General features: G+C 36.7%; 1 protein-coding gene across 2 annotated transcripts in view; it reads right to left on the bottom strand.

Annotated features, from left to right (window-relative positions):
- Nucleotides 1-6019: 6019 nt before the first annotated feature.
- Nucleotides 6020-16270, bottom strand: part of SCAF11 (SR-related CTD associated factor 11) — a 91986-nt gene continuing 81735 nt past the window's right edge. The window contains exons 10-15 of one of the 2 annotated variants that reach the window (XM_028144219.2): nucleotides 16014-16120; nucleotides 12492-15377; nucleotides 11071-11417; nucleotides 9632-9802; nucleotides 9097-9216; nucleotides 6020-8841 (exon numbers count right to left, since the gene is read on the bottom strand). In XM_028144219.2, coding sequence (XP_028000020.2) covers nucleotides 8695-8841; nucleotides 9097-9216; nucleotides 9632-9802; nucleotides 11071-11417; nucleotides 12492-15377; nucleotides 16014-16120 — 3778 coding nt within the window. In that variant the 3' untranslated portion in view covers nucleotides 6020-8694. Of the gene's footprint in view, nucleotides 8842-9096; nucleotides 9217-9583; nucleotides 9803-11070; nucleotides 11418-12491; nucleotides 15378-16013; nucleotides 16121-16270 lie in introns of both variants that reach the window. The other variant, XM_028144217.2, reaches the window with a different exon arrangement.

Genomic DNA, 16270 nt, shown 5'->3' with positions numbered 1-16270 from the left:
TCTTGAGTCCTTCATTTCTGAGTATGGTTAAGACATTTTTTAAAAATAGAGAAATTTAAATTCAGCAGAAGGCAAGGGCCAGTCACCTATTTGATGTATGTTTATAATACATTGAACAGAGAATAGCTAAGAGTTCCTTTACTGAAAGTGCAGGAGACAGGCAGGAGATTGAGAGTATGTATTTTCCATTATACTGCAAGGCAAACCCGGATTATTGTTTGACACTGTTTCTTTGACAAATCATTCAGAACCACATTGCATCCAAGTACTCAACTTGAATTTGAGAGCAGCTTCTGAGAGTAAAAGGGCCTTAGTTTGGATCTAAAAAATTTTCTTCACTATTTTGATTCAGCTACTAGCAAAGGAAAATCTCATTTCTCCCCTAAAGAGGGCTCCCTGGCACTCTGCCGTGTATTAATGAATGCTTAAGAAACTTTTCCTCCAACATTGGTCACGATTATTTCCTAGGGTTGTGGGGTTTATTCTTGGCCCACCTCCCAATATTAGGGCTGCCTATAGACACACCGGAGATGCTGTGGTTAACACTATAATCACTCTCAAGAACCCAAACTTACAAGGCTACCAATGGTGGGTGTCAGTTGGAGAACTTTCTATTCATTGTATTTACCTAAAAATCTCTTGAATTTTTCTAACATAATTTTGTGTAACATCAATAATTTTGTGTAACATCATTGTTTGTTTTAAAGGTATGTTTCTTTGCAAACTAAGACTGCTATGGTAATCACATTAATAGAAAAGAAACTTCAGGTTTAGAAAAATGATTTTCGTATTCATCCTTCTCCCACCTTATTGGAATTGCATGCCATAGTTCTAGCTTTTGTGCTATAATATGTAAATACGTCTGTAGTCTCCTTGAAGCATTGGTCTCAGCAGAGAATTTTCTAAATGTGTATTTGACCTAATGAAACCAATTATGGCTTTCCACTTAGGCTTTTCTTCTCATAGCTTTATAGAACTATATAATGAAATAACATGGACTTGCTGGGTAATGGAATTAAAGTGCTCACGCACAAGTTCTGCGTAACCCTCTCATTCATGAAAAGGTGCTCCTCGCTAGACAGAAACTTGCTGATTTCCAGTATTGTTATTTTTGTCTAAAGTTCTGTAAATACATGCTTTAATGTTATCTTTAAGAAATCTATGTAAATTATATAGTCTACAACTTAGAGACTGTACAATTCTGTGTTATATATGTGCCTAGTGCTCTGTTGGCACTCAATAAATTTTAAGTAACAAAATTGATAATCATATAGCCAAGGCATATTTTTCTTCCAAGTTCGAGACAGGATGTGACTATATACTAATGAGACTCGGTAGTTCAAGCCACACATGGAAACTTGTCTCATTACTTTATAGTCATGCCATGTATGTTTTTTTAACCATAAAATGACAATAAAAGTGCTTTTTAAAATGAGAATGTTTTGGATAAGTGACTTCTTGATCACTGTGATTGAAGTATTAGACACCAAGGAAGCATGGTGAGACTTCCCACAAAACAGGCGGTGAAGCAGCGGGAGCTCAGCTACGGCATTCGCCACGTGGGCCCGGGCACTTGAAGCTGGGATCATTTGATCAAATAGCATGTTAAAAGAGAAAATAAATCCAGTGTTTATCCAAGGGAAAGTTTAGCTTATCAATCACTCTCACATTACTTTAACTCTTCATGGTACATAATGCAGTCACTGGGATATTCAGAATTTTAACGACTTTTTCCTAAGGGAGCAAAACAAATGAAGACAGTGCTACTTGCTACTTACTTTACAGCCATGGCTTTTTCCACTACCTTGATATTTGCAAATCTAGTTGCATTTGTGAATCCTCATTTCATTAAGAAAATGAGCAAATGCTTCTGTTGTTTAAAAATTAGTCCTAGGATTGCACTGTGCAAACCTTAGAAAGGCTGAGGCACTGTCACACAGGTAGGTGAGCAGATTCGTTTCCTCTAAGACTACAGTGAAGTCCTCAACGTTCTCAATGGGTTCTTGGAACGGGTACAACAACGTATATACCGAAACCAGTTTACCACAAGCTAATAAATAAAAAGTTCCTACGGCATCTTAAAACTTTGAACAAAACATTACTTGAGAACCTACTGTACTTAAATATTAAGAGAAAAAGCTGCCATTAAGTCCTGGTTCCTGTGGATTTCAGTCTGAAATGAAGTTTTTTAAAGCAATGGTTGTGGGGTTTATTCTCGGCCCACCAGTGGTTCCCAATGTGGGGCACAAGCCCCACAGGGGGACAATTCGATTTTTAAGGGGGGCAATTCGAGAATGAGTTAATTTTTTGCACTTCTCATGATTCTAGGGGCCTCATATACAGTATATAAATGTATATTGTGACACTTATGCATTTTGGTTCTCTTAGGTTTTGAAACTTTGCTATTTTTCCATATCACTTCCTAGTATTATTTCTTCCTCAGTACTTCAACTGTCCTTTTGTTCTTTTATTTTTCTCTTTCATGAATGCTATATTCTTTGGAAGCTTGTTTAGACCAAGTTAATGGCCTTTTAGGCTTCCTCCACGTGAATAAGAGCTCACTTTTTGAATAGAATTATATGTCACAGGAGTGAGCATCAGGATTTTAGAGATGCTTAGGTGGGGCCTGGACAAAAAAAAGGTTGGGAACCACTGTTTTAAAGTATCTTTTGTGAGTAGGCAATACAACCATGCAATTCAATAATCAAAATGTTCAAGAGGGCAGGGGTTGCTGAGTGGTTGAGCATCAACCTATGAACCAGGAGGTCACAGAGTTCGAATCCCAATTAGGGCACATCCCTAGGTTGCAGACTTGATCCCTAGTGGAGGGCATGCAGGAAGCAGCCAATCAATAATCCTCATCATTGATGTTTTTCTTGCCCTCCCTCCCTCTCTGAAATCAATAAAAATTTTTAAAAACTTTAATGAGAAGTCCCCCTCCAACCCCTCTCCCACCTGCTGGATCCCACCCCCTGTTGCCAGATAACCACTGCTCTTATCTCTGCAGTACATCTCTGGTGTTGATTACATACAAGCAATTAGGATATTTTCTAATTTTTACACAAAATATTTCATACCATTAACACTGCTGCACTTTTTAAAAAACTGAAGATCTTAAGATCTTTCAGTATTGGTATGAAAAGAACTCCATTTTGTGGGTGTACCATGATTTATTTAACTAGACCCCTTATTGAACATTTAAGTGGTTTCCACGCTTTATGCTGGTCACTAACATTTGCTAAGCACTTCACTCTGTCAGTCGCTGTGTTAAGCCTTTTACATGTATCATCTCAGTCTTCACAACAACCCAATGTAACAGTCGTTTCATAAGTGGGATAATGAGGATTTAGAATAGTTAAGTACCTCGAATAAGGTCATATGCCAAATTAAGTGGAGCTGTTTCACCAGCACACACGGAGCCCAATTATAGAGAAAAACTAGAATTCTTTCCAGGGGGAGTTAGGTTGCTAGTACATACAAGACACCAATTTTGGGTACCAAGCATTATTTTTGTATTTGCTTTACTGGTTCCATTAAGTATTTTCTTCCCGTGCATTTTGTTATCTTTCTAAAGTTTTCCATAATTCCTCACATTTATTTTCCAAGTATTTATTAATTTGACACCACTCCACCCTTCAGAGCCAGCAAAACTTTCTGGGAATTCCCTTAACAAAGGAACATTTCTTAGGCAGAAGATTATGCTAACTTGAAACCAGTTTTCAGTCAACTACTACCATTCTAGTTTGAACTGTTAGCTGACCCTTTTGGCCAGATTTGTTCAACATTTTCAGGATTTAAAAAAAAATCTGTTGTTGAAATTATTACATATGTCCCCTTTATTAAGCTCAGGAACTGTGGTGGAACTATAAATTAGTATACTCCTTTTAGAGAGCAATTTGACATCTATCCAAATTAAAATGTGCATATCCTAAAATTCAATGTAACCTCATAGCCAAAAAGGATGTTCATTAACATTGTTTCTAATAGCCAAAAGTTACTCATCAACCAAAGAATAGAACCATTATAATAGACATGGGTGACAGAATATATCTTCTATTTCTTTTTTCTTTTTTTTTTTTAATAGAAGAGAGGGAAAAACAAACATCGATGGGAGAGAAACATTGATTGGTTGCCTCCTGCATGAGCTCTGACCAGGGCCTGAGAGGAGCCTGCAACCGAGGTACGTACCCTTGACCAGAATTGAACTTGGGACCCTTTGGTCCACAGGCCGGTGCTCTATCCACTGAGCCAAACCAAGCTAGGGCTACCTTCAATTTCTTAAGGGGACAAGAGATGCAGAACAGTTTACAGAATATAATTTATGTGCTGGGGTAACTGAGTATCCTGGAACCTCAAAAAGCATTTTTGTAAATGTGCTGACGAGTATGGGAACATAAAGAAAAATATCTTTCTGATGGTTCTCTCTAGATAGAAAAATCAGCGTAGGAAAATGGAGTTTTATACTAACTATAATTGAACTTTTAAAAATTATATATTAAGTGTATGTACATAATTACATCTTAAAATTTATGGGCAAATAAAAACTGATTGACCAAGGTATCCTACTTCTAGGAGTTAATCCCCAGAAAACAATCTGATATGGATACAACTTACTAGGATATAGTCAGATGTTTGTATCAGTCTTATTTATGTAAGTACAATTTATATTTTACTAATTTAATTAGTAAAAAGAATATCTTACAGAGGCTAAGTTAAGGAATATATACATATAAAAGGCTAATATGCAAAGTGTCCCCGCAAGAGTTCAACTGGGAGTTCTATCACTCCCTATGATGCGCACTGACCACTAGGGGGCGGGGCGGAATGAAGGCAGGCCCCCTGGCAGTCGGAAGGCCCCGATCAGCCCTGATCACTGGCCAGGCCTAGAGACCCTACCCTTGCATGAATTTCATGCTCCAGGCCTCTAATCCTAGTAATAAAAGCCTATGTGGTCGTGACACCCTCACGCTGTGACGCTCTCATGCTGTAACGAGCGATCACCAGGAGGCTGTGGGTGTGGCTGTGTGCACGCGCGGGTGGGTGGGGCCTTGACACTGTGTGCGCGGCGCGGAGGCGGGTCCCGCAGCTCTGGCCTACCTCTTTGGGGCAATCATGGGGCTCCCGCATTGTGAGAGGGCACAGGCCAGGCTGGGGGACCCCCCCAGTGTACGTATTTTGTGCACGGGGCCTCTAGTATCTCTATATATAAAAGCCTAAGCGACCGGATGACGGGTCGACTGGTCGCTATGATGTGCGCTGACCACCAGGGGGCAGGTGCTCAATGCAGGAGCTGCCCATGGTGGTCAGTGTGCTCCCACAGTGGGAGTGCTGCTCAGGTGAGTGAAGGGCGCCAGAGGCAGTGCTCACGGCTGGCGAGCACCGCTGCAGAGGCATGAGCCTCTCCAGATCAGAACTGACTAGGCGCAAGCCCCTGGCAGGCCCAGTGGGGCCTGGATGAGTGGGAGCAGCGGCCTAGAGCAGCAGGCGGCGATGGACTGCAGGTTTTGACCTGATACCCACAGGCCACGCTGATGGACCCCATCGATGCACGAATCCGTGCACCGGGCCTCTAGTCTATATAATAGAACACTATATAGCCATTAGAAATCACGCTCTAGAGTAATTTTTATTAAAACGACAACTTCTCAATACATCATTAAGTGAAAAGGAGGACTTACAACAATTATGTGCAATTTGATCAGTGTTAATAGTTGTTACCTTTAAATGGTAGAATCACGGGCGATTTTTCTCCTTTTGCTATTCTGTTTCTTGTTTTTATGGATTTTTTTATTTACTAAAGTGTTTCTAATTTCCTGTAATGATTATGTAATTAGGAAAAATGCTATAAAAACAGATGCTTGTAGTTAACTCGAAGCTTGCTTTACAACTTGGACATTAATGTAACTATGATGCTAGTTACTTTGGTACAAATCCAAGAAACACTTCAACAAATGTCTGGAAAGAGTTACGAGATAAAAATCCATTTCCCAGGAATCTTAATAAGATGTTCAAGACACTCTTTGTTTATCAAAAGAATTTATTAGAAAATATTACATACTACATATCTGTTTAAGAGCATTGCTTCAGTAGACAGCACTCCATCCTCACACTACAAACCATGTTTCATGAACCATGGGCAACCACCCCTGTGCTCCTGAAACTACATCTTCTTGATGGAACATTCAAGCAGTACATACTGTGGCCATTTAAAGGGAGATGATGAAGAAAATGTAATTACCAGGGGGGGAAAAAAATCACAAAACTTTTGGAATGTTCAAATAATAACTACCTATAGTCTCAAAATTCTAGGCATCCCTACCTCTTAAAACATTGGTCAATGTGACTAGTAAGTTAAAGGGACAAGGTTTCAAAGGTCAAGTTAATACTGAATCTTCATAAATAAATCTGTAACACCACAAAATATTTTTAAGTTTGCACACATGCAAAATTAATATAAATTTCTGAAAAACCAAGAATGGGGAATGTTAAAGCAATGTATTTTTTAACATAAAGCATGCACTTTCTAATACGTTCTCAAATATTTCAAAGTTTTAAAAGTTTGAATTCTAATGCAGTAACATTCTTCATTAGCTATTCTAAAAGTGGTCTAACCAGTACGCCAACCAGATATGGATTATACCTTATTTTCAGGAAAGGTGGAAATAATGCATGACAGTGCTACCAAACATCTGAGATTTGATCACACCACCTAGTTTTTCTTTAAAACTTATTTTAAACATGTTTTCAAAGGATAAATAGTAAAGCAAATTTTAAAATGTCACCCAAATCCCAACGTCACTGAAAAAAAAAACACAAAGGAAAAGTAGGCATTGTGTGATTAATTGGCTTAGGCAATATGCTATAAAATTTTCAAAGTGTGAACCAGCTTTAACTCAAAATAGATTTAAAGTTAACACAGTTGTTTCTAGAGCTCAAAACTGAAACAAGTGAGTATGTGTGCATTGATATTTAAAATACTGTCTTAATATTTTATTAGAAGAAATATACTTCTACACTTTCCCATAATCTAAACACAAACTTTAATTAAAAATATATATAAATCAGTAGAATACCGTATTACAAATGCCCAACAATGCAGAATAAAGATCAAAAGCTGCTTGGAAATGTTTCTAATACTTTTTGGGATTATACTCATAATCTACTAAAGATTATGAACTAGCACAATCATTATTGGGGCCATCATTTCAAAATATTTTGCCTATCAAAGCTAGCACCAGGAAAGTATTATGCACATAAAATTGAGAAACACAATCTTTATTTCAGAAAAGCACAGTCCTACAGAGTATTGCTCTTGCTAGTTTAGCTAGTAAAAGGGTCAGCCTGTTTCATTGAGCCATATATCTATCTTTGTCTGAATAGCTTTCCAGTTATTTGGTATCTACTGAAAATTGTTACTAGAATTAAAGACAGATTATCATGGAGACAACTCATTGTTTTCTTCCAAAATGCCAATTAAAATAACGGTACTATTAACACTTTTAACTTACCTTTTATAAAAATTAACATATCCTAATACTTAAAAAACAACAACCAAATCCCTAGTCCCCTGAAGGCCTAACCCAAACTACATTATTTAATTCCTCTCCCTTTCCAAAACACAGATTTTAATGTCTAGATTTTTACAATATGCTTAATGGCCATCATACGGTCACCAAATTAATACTTCATTAATTGTAAAACATTTGGATATCTCAAGTGTGAAAATAATTTCATTAGTGATTGGACAAATGAACAACAACCGGAAAGCCACTGAAGTGAGTCTCACAATTCTACCTTAGTCTCAAGAAAGAGAGGATCACAACCACTTACTGCAGTTCTCTGGTTGGCACAGATAATTTATCATCTCTGATTGATAGGAAATATTATGAAAAAAAAACAATTTTTACAAAGTCAACACTTTTTTCCACACTGATCTTCTAAATTCAACTAAGAATTTAGACTGCCAAAGCTGTAAATCTAGCAAATGTAAATATAGCTTCATCTCAACTGGGGGGGGGGGGGGGGGGGGGGAGGGAAGGCACAAAGAAAAACAAGCAGCATACCCTTTATTTGGTGATACAATAGGTCACAGTGTTCCCAAGTTTTGAACACTAAGTTTTGCTCATGTGATCATTTGTTTTCTAGCAAAGCAATTTATTCAGATGTGTGCTTTTAAAAATACAGATTAGGAATCCTTCAATTGGTATGTTCTCTTATTAGAAATATTTTTCATGGTAATACATTACTTAACTTTCTATAATTAGAGGGGAAAATCATATAGATCATACTTTATTTTTAGCCTGACAGAATAAAGGTATTATATATATATATATATATCTCTTCCAAAACCAGTGCACTTAGAAATTTCTAATTTATGCACTCCATTGTTCAAATAAAAAAGCTGTATGTACATCTTCCAGCGTCCACACTGTAACACAGTCCTAGTAATAATGCATTCCTTAACCCCTTTACTTTCCCTTGAATTTGCTCTTATTTGGAGTGGGGGAAGGAAAGGATATAGAAGTTACAGTGCAGAACTATTATTTATTTTGAACAAAACATATTCTACGTTAAAAAAAATAATTTTATCAAAACCAAATTCAATCACAGTTAGGTATGATTTTCAGTTAAAGGTATATGTTGAAATTGCACTTTGCAGATATCTTGACAGTGTCCTTTATAGTGCTCTCCATTTCAGCCTATGTTTTTTTCAGTAGACAAAGGTTCTTCCAGAGTTTTCTTTTGGCTTCCTTTACGTGAATATTTGTATTTGTCTACATAGGCTTTAACCAAATTTGCCACTTTAGTAGAATTGACTTCTCCACTCTTACTATGACAAACCTATGAAAAAATGAGGGAAATTTTTTTTTCATAGTTAAAAGGAATAAAATGAAAGCTTTGTGAAAAACAACCCCAAACCAGACATTTTTCCATGTTTCTTCATATCTTAATATGAACTTATTCAAAAGTTAAGAAAGCAGACAAGAATCAGAAGAAGGCAGCTCTTATTATTTTAATTAGACTTAAGCATTCCATTATTAAAATAGAGATGGTTCAAAACAATACATACAGAACTACACTAAAGCTATAACTTACTTTATCTACTGCTTTTCGTACAATCTCTTTATATTCTTCCTTGGTGATATCTTTATTTTGGTAAAAGGGCTTAATGGCCAGTTTTACCTCCTGTGCTGCTTTCTCTTGAATTTGCAATTTCTAATAAGAAGAAAATGTATAATTATTATTTGCCCAACTGAATACTTCCAAAAACTTTATTTAAAAATATAAAATTAAAAGCACTGTGCATTTGCATTATTAGGAGCTCTTCAAATATGAATGTTGTAAACACAAAATTTATTTACTAACATATATATCAAACATTTCTAAAAATAATTGTGAAATATTACTAGCAACTCAATGGGCATCAACATATCTAGATAGGACCCTTCAAATAATATTAGAATTTAAGACTATCAATAAATTAATAAATTCCCTTTACCACTTATACAATAGAAAGCTGTTATTATTTTTTCAACTTTATCAGAAACAAAATTTTGTAGGTTGCTCTCAACCTTGAACTTGCCTTGTCTGTCTTCGAGCTATCTGCGCTGGCTTCCACTGTAACACTTACTTTGCTTTCTGCCAATTTTACAGCAGCATTAGAGGCTTTGCTGTGACTTGATGACGAAGCATTACCAGAACTTGGTCCCTGAACTGTTTCCATATTTGCTGGGGCTGCTGTCGGAGCAGGCAAGACTGGTGTACTCATGTTATTAGTTACATGAGAAGCACCAGGAATACCCTGTTTTAAAGAGTTATCATCAATTAATGGATTACTTGTACTCAATAGAAGTCTTTAGTTACATATTAGAAATAACATTTTAAAAATTCAAAGCAATTCAATCTTGGTACTTAAGAGAAATGTATTACTTCAGGTCTTTAATATCTAAAGGACTCTGAAGAAAAATGAGTAACATTCTTAAAAACAGGTTTAAAGAAGTCAACATGACTTTTAAATTATGCATGTGTATTGTAATGTTCTGACACCAACACTAAAAACAAGAAGAGCATTTAGAGAATAGTATCTTTCCTGCAAGGTTCTTTATGGAAATTAAAGTGCCCCCCTTTAAAGATCAGAGGAAATGAGGCAGTGAAGTCAAGTGGCTTGCAGTGAGTTGATAGCAGAAAAAGATTTAAGATCCCATATTCTGGAATCCCATTCCCTTGTTCTTCCAACTATATCTTGCTATCAGGATTCTAGAATTTCTGAAATGTAGACATAAAACTATAAGCAACACAATGTTTACAAATTATTCAAATAATCTGTATGCCTCAGAGGCACCTCATTCTTTTTAGCATGGTAAATTCATGAAAATGAGACAGTAATAGCTAATGAACAGCTTTAACTGGCATCTGACCAAACAAGACAATACAAGCTTCATTACAGTACTTTATCACAAGTTCCCACCCCCTAACAATAAATTAGGGAAAAATTTAAAGCACCCACGACAATTCTAGTTTGGCTCATTATTATCTGGTCCTATTAATGTGAAAAAACCTGTTTGGAATTTAATAACAGTATAATGTAGACTTGGTAATATATATTCAATTCAGTTTTCTTATTTGGGGGGGAGGGAGGTTTAGGAGAACTGTGAAAGAGGGGTTATGAAGATTTACCATAAACCCAGCAATTTTCAACCAGTGTACCACAAGAATTTTTAAAACATGCAATACCTGATGATTTAATCAGAGACACTGACCTCTTTTCCCTTAGATTGTCAAATAAAAAAATAACAGCTAACACAACAATAGCTGTCCAGTGTCAATGAATCAAATTTACACCTATTGTTTTTGTCAGACTGGCAAAAAATGTATTTCTTCTTGTGCCGCAAAATTTTAGTAATTCGTTTCTATGTGCCGTGAGATGAAAAAGGTTGAAAATCGCTGCATAAACCTAATCAAATAAATAATTGTTTTGGATGACAGGAAGCCCTTTCTTGAATATCTGTCCTTAATAGCTAAATGTTTACAATGGCTATGTTGATTAAACTTGAGTTGCTAAAAACATACCTGCAATTGCTTTCCATCTGGCTGTGAAGCAATGTAGTTGACTTGTTGGGATGGTGGGGGAGGGGGTGGGGGTGGTGGTAGTCCCTGAGATACACTGGTAGGAGCAGCTACCTGCATGAGAGGTACTCCTGTGTGCAGATGCAAGGGTAGCTGAGGATGAATAGTAAATGGATTGCGTTGGATGTTCATCAAAGGAGCATGAACACCCATTGGATATGGGAAGATATTCACAGGCTGGTGCTGTGCATTCATTTGTTGCTGCATTACATTCATTTGTGGTTGCATCATATTTATAGGTAGCTGAGAACCATCACCTTGTTGGTTTGTTTGATCTTTTAGGTTAGAATCTATCAAAAGAAAAAGGCTTGTGAAAAATATGTTACAAATTTCTTTAGAGGAACAAAGAACTGATGGTTATAGTAAAATTAAATAGCAATGAACAGACTCAGACATCTAAACCAATCTCCAATTATTTGGCTTAAGCTCATCATTTCTAAATAATGTGGCCTGATTTTCTAAAAGAAAACATGCAACTAAAGTAATTTTTAAGAATACAGTTACATGATAATATCCATCAATATGAGCAAAGAGTAAGTAGCTCAAGAAACTTACTAAGGAAATCAATACAAATTCATTTCGGGTTTTTAATCTTCAACAACTTTTTCTTACATTGTTAACAAAATAAGTCAAGAAAGATAAATCTTTATTAAAAGAGTGACTTATTTATATGAGAACAATGACCAAAATAATTCATGTGTCCATATCTGAAGTAAAATAAATATAAGTAAAATCCTGCATAGAAACATCCCAAATTTTTCTATTGTAGCAAATTATACTTAAAATACTAAATTTTTTGCAAAGTTTCAGGCAGGGGTAGAATGAAAGAAGAAAATAAATACTGATGTGTATATATTTATTTAAAATATAAAGTGACTTGTAAACAATTGGGATTCAATTAACATTATCCTATATAATAAAAGGCTAATATGCAAATCAACCAAATGGCAGAATGACCTGTCACTATGATGCACACTGACCACCAGGGGGCAGACGCTCAACGCAGGAGCTGCCCCCTAGTGGTCAGTGCGCTCCCACGGGGGGCGGGGGGCGGGGGGCGAGGGGGCGCCACTCAGCCAGAAGCCCTGAGCCGGGCTCACAGCTGGCGAGTGCAACGGTGGTAGCAGGAGCATTTCCCGCCTCCGCAGGAGTTGGACATTCCCTGAGGGCTCCCGGACTGTGAGAGGGCACAGGCCAGGCTGAAAGACTCTTCCCCTCCTCCCTCCCCCCAAGTGCACAAATTTCATGCATCGGGCCTTGAGTAAAACTATAAAGACAGATCATTTCAATTCAAATGAATAAGGTATTAAACTTATAGTCTCTTTTCTCAATAAAAGTGTTAATAAATAAATAGAATACATTACCCTGTTCAGGTGTTTCCTCTTCCTGTCTCATCCATCCAGACTGTGAGCCTGAGGAGTTCCTCCCTCGTCGTGAATAATAGTTTTGCACATCTGCTGGAAGAGTCTTTCTCACAGCCCAACTAGATGCAGATGTCCACCCGGACCTATCTGCTGGTGTATCAAATGAGAACTCTTGCTCACTTTTCCGTTTATAGGGTTGCTGTTCCACAAACTTGAAAGACTCATTCCCTGAACCATTTGAATTCCCTGAGAGGGGTTTTCGGTTTTGCCACCGATTTTCATTTTGATCTGAATAGGCAAAATTACCTCTGTAAGTGCCTCTGCCCCGGTTACCTCTACCACGGTTAGACATCCAACCTGAACCAAAGTTTTTATTCCAAGTGTTCCCTGAATTTTCATTTCTATTTTCTTCCCAAGGGGAATCTTTTAACTTTTCTGGATGTCTGGTCCTTGGATCAGGTCCAGAATTTATTGTTTCTGTTACCCAACTGGAACAGTCATTTCTATGTTTGTCAGCAGAATTTGGGTCATCAGCATCTGGACTGATGTCATTTTTTTCTTTTCTTGTATTTTCATTCTGTTTCTCTAGGTCATTCTTTCTGTACCGATCATTTCCTCGTGGACATCTCCAACCATCATTTGCCCATCTTTCCTTCCACCGAGGAGAGTAGCTCTCTCTGTCATTTCTACCAAATGATGAACTCTTACTTTTTGTTCTCGATCTTGATGGTGACCTAGAACGAGATCTGGACCTAGACCACCTTCTTGTTCTCCTTTCTCTCTCTCTCTCTCTCCTAGGCCCATCTCTATCACTTTCTCTTTCTCTGCTCCGGGACCTGGATTTTTCTGTTGGAGAGGAATCTTTCACTCTTGACTGAGATCTTCTGTTCTCTCTAGAAGTGTCTCTCTTTGGGGAAAGTGATTCTGATCTTTTGCCTTCCCTTGTGCTATCTCTTTTTGGAGATCGAGACTGTGATTGCCTTCTTTCCCTTGCAATATCCTTTCTTGGGGACTGAGAACGAGATTTTCTCCGTCCTCTTGAAGATTCTTTTTTGGGAGATGGTGACCGAGACTTCCTGCTTTCTTTTCCAGTTTCTCTTTTGGGAGATGGAGACTGAGACCGTTTCTTTTCCCGTGTAGTGTCTCTGCTGGGAGACCAAGTTGTAGATGGAGAATGAAATCTAGATCTTCGAGTACGAGGCTTTTTGGCTTTATCTATCATATCTATTGGGTTTTCAAGTGGCTGAGATACAGTTTCAACTTTTTCACTTACAGGATCAGAAGATGGCATATTATTTTGAGAACTGTGCTCTGCAGAATTTTTGTTCAATTGTTTAGCATCAGTATTTACAGACAGTTCAATTCCAGATTCATTCTGATCACTGCAAAAAGAATCACATTCCATGGGTATCATTTCATTATTGTCTTCACTAAAATGCTTCTGAATCTGTTCAATATGTGTGTTAGGCAATTCTGTAGATCTGGGATGTTCAACCAGAGACTCAGCCTTTTCTTCTAAAGATGTGTCTAATTTGGTGTTAAGATTACTTTTTAATAAATTACTTTCAGAGTCTTGAATACTATTGAAATTTTCATTCCCTGAAGTATCACACATTACTTCGGCATCTCCAGTTTCAACATGCCCAGGCAACTGAATCTCTGAGATCTCAATAGAGGTTTTGTCCACTGTTTGTATAATTCCACCCTTAGAAGATTCTAATTTGGGGCTGTCTCCAAGCTGTTCTTCTTTTACTGTAGAACCATTATGATCAATAATTTCTACTATAGGACTCTCTATAACCTCTTGATCATTAACATCTGTAACTTTTTCTTCATTGGCCTCTACAACTTTTTCTTCATTAACCACTATCTCTGCATCCTCAGATAGCTCATCTAGGCTTGGTACAGGTTGGTGTACTTCAATTTCAGATGCTGAACATGTAAGAGAATCATTTGGAGGATGATCTATACATATATCTACTTTTACTTCTGATTCTGAAGGTACAGATATTTGGTCTTCATTTTCTAAAGGATCACCTCCTTCTTTAGAAATAGTTTTAGAAATATCACTTTCTAAGCAAAAAACATTAGACTCGTTATCCGTATTCTCAACTTTTTGAATTTCCTCAATACCTGTATTCTCAACTTTTTGAACTTCCTCAATACCTGTATTCTCAACTTTTTGAACTTCCTCAATACCTGCATTCTCAATTTTTTTAATTTCCTCAATACCCATATTCTCAACTTTCTGAACGTCCTCCTCCTCTCCAATTAGAATAGGAGGATCTTGGATACAAGACTCAGAATATGAAGATTCTACTTTTTCCTCTGTGTCATGGTTTTCAGTATGTTCCTCACTTTCTTCTATTTGCTCACTGCAACTTTTCAAGCCATTAGCAGACTTATTTTCTGCATTTGTCTGCACAGTACAAGTGTTTCTACTTTCTTCATCTGATAGGTGCTCTTTCTCTAACACAGGTGGTGTGTCAGATTCTGCTGTTTCTTCATCTACTGAATCACTGGAAGATGCTTTTTCAGAAGGAGGTACAGAGCTTCGAAGTTTCTTTTTCAGTAAAGGTGGTTTTCTTCCTCTTCTTACAGACTTCCGTTTGGGGGCCTGTCTTGTTTGCTTTTCTGACTCAGCTGAAGAAGAAACACTTAGAGATGGATTACTGTTTTCTGGAGCATCATACCCAGAATTATTTGATGCTGGGGATCTCTGAGAATGAGTGACTGTTTCAGTTCTTGTATTACGTGTAGATCTCCTTGTAGGAGTTGCTGCGGCAGATTTTCGTCTTGATCCTCTGGTGTTTGATGTACCAGAAGTTTGCTTCTTCTCTTCTCCTTCTTGAGTATGTGCTAATGCATATCCCTTGCAAGAAGTACCTAATATTTTTTTTAAAGAGTAAAAAGTAAGTATAAGTTTCAATAAATGAAAATAGTTTGGCTTCAGCTTATTTTAGCATAAAATAGACATCTATAACAAAGTGAAACAAAATATACTTATGAATCAAATTATGAATAAATGTATCAGATTTATTTTAATGCTACTGAAATAAGTTATCACAAGATTTGAATCCATGTAGGCAATTTTATACGGGGGAAAACACAGAAGAAAATACGTTTGGTCTGATAACTGCCATTTGCTTTATGAATTGATATTACCTTGGCAAAATGCAATAGAAAACAAGTTGTCACAAAGACTCAAATTCTTTGTTCATAATTAATGGGAGATATGAGATGCTACTTCTAAAGGTCTATGGTTTGGACACTGAAGCCCTAAATAGAAGGGAGATTTCAAATCAGTCCTCGAAAACATTAACTTGTAATTTCTTAAAGTAAAAGGGATTTCTGGTTTGAACAATTTTAAAGTCAAGTCACTGACCAAATATTTACAAAAACATTTAGACTTACTGCTTAAACCTTATTTAACAGCTTTTCTAAGTCATCAATACACTGTTTATGAGATTGAAAAGAAGCTCATATTTTTTTAAAAGTAGAAAAGAACTTCACAAACTTTACCAAAATTCTCTAAAGATATGGTACTTGTTGGAAAAATAGTTCTCGGCAACACAGAAGGGATGAGAGGAAGGACTTCTGTTTCAGTATTCCAGGGTATAAAACCAATTCTGAAAATTCGAAATAAAATAAAAACATTTTTGTTTAAATGGTTTAAAAAATTAAACCAGCAATTTTCCAAATCAGATTTGCAATATGAAAACACAGGGTGCTTTAATTATTTGTTGCCCAAATAGTTAAAAATGTAAATTCAAGGTTAC

Source organism: Eptesicus fuscus, chromosome 7 (assembly GCF_027574615.1).
Source record: "Eptesicus fuscus isolate TK198812 chromosome 7, DD_ASM_mEF_20220401, whole genome shotgun sequence".
Taxonomy (NCBI): domain Eukaryota; kingdom Metazoa; phylum Chordata; class Mammalia; order Chiroptera; family Vespertilionidae; genus Eptesicus; species Eptesicus fuscus.
This window is presented reverse-complemented; position numbering and strand designations above follow the sequence as displayed.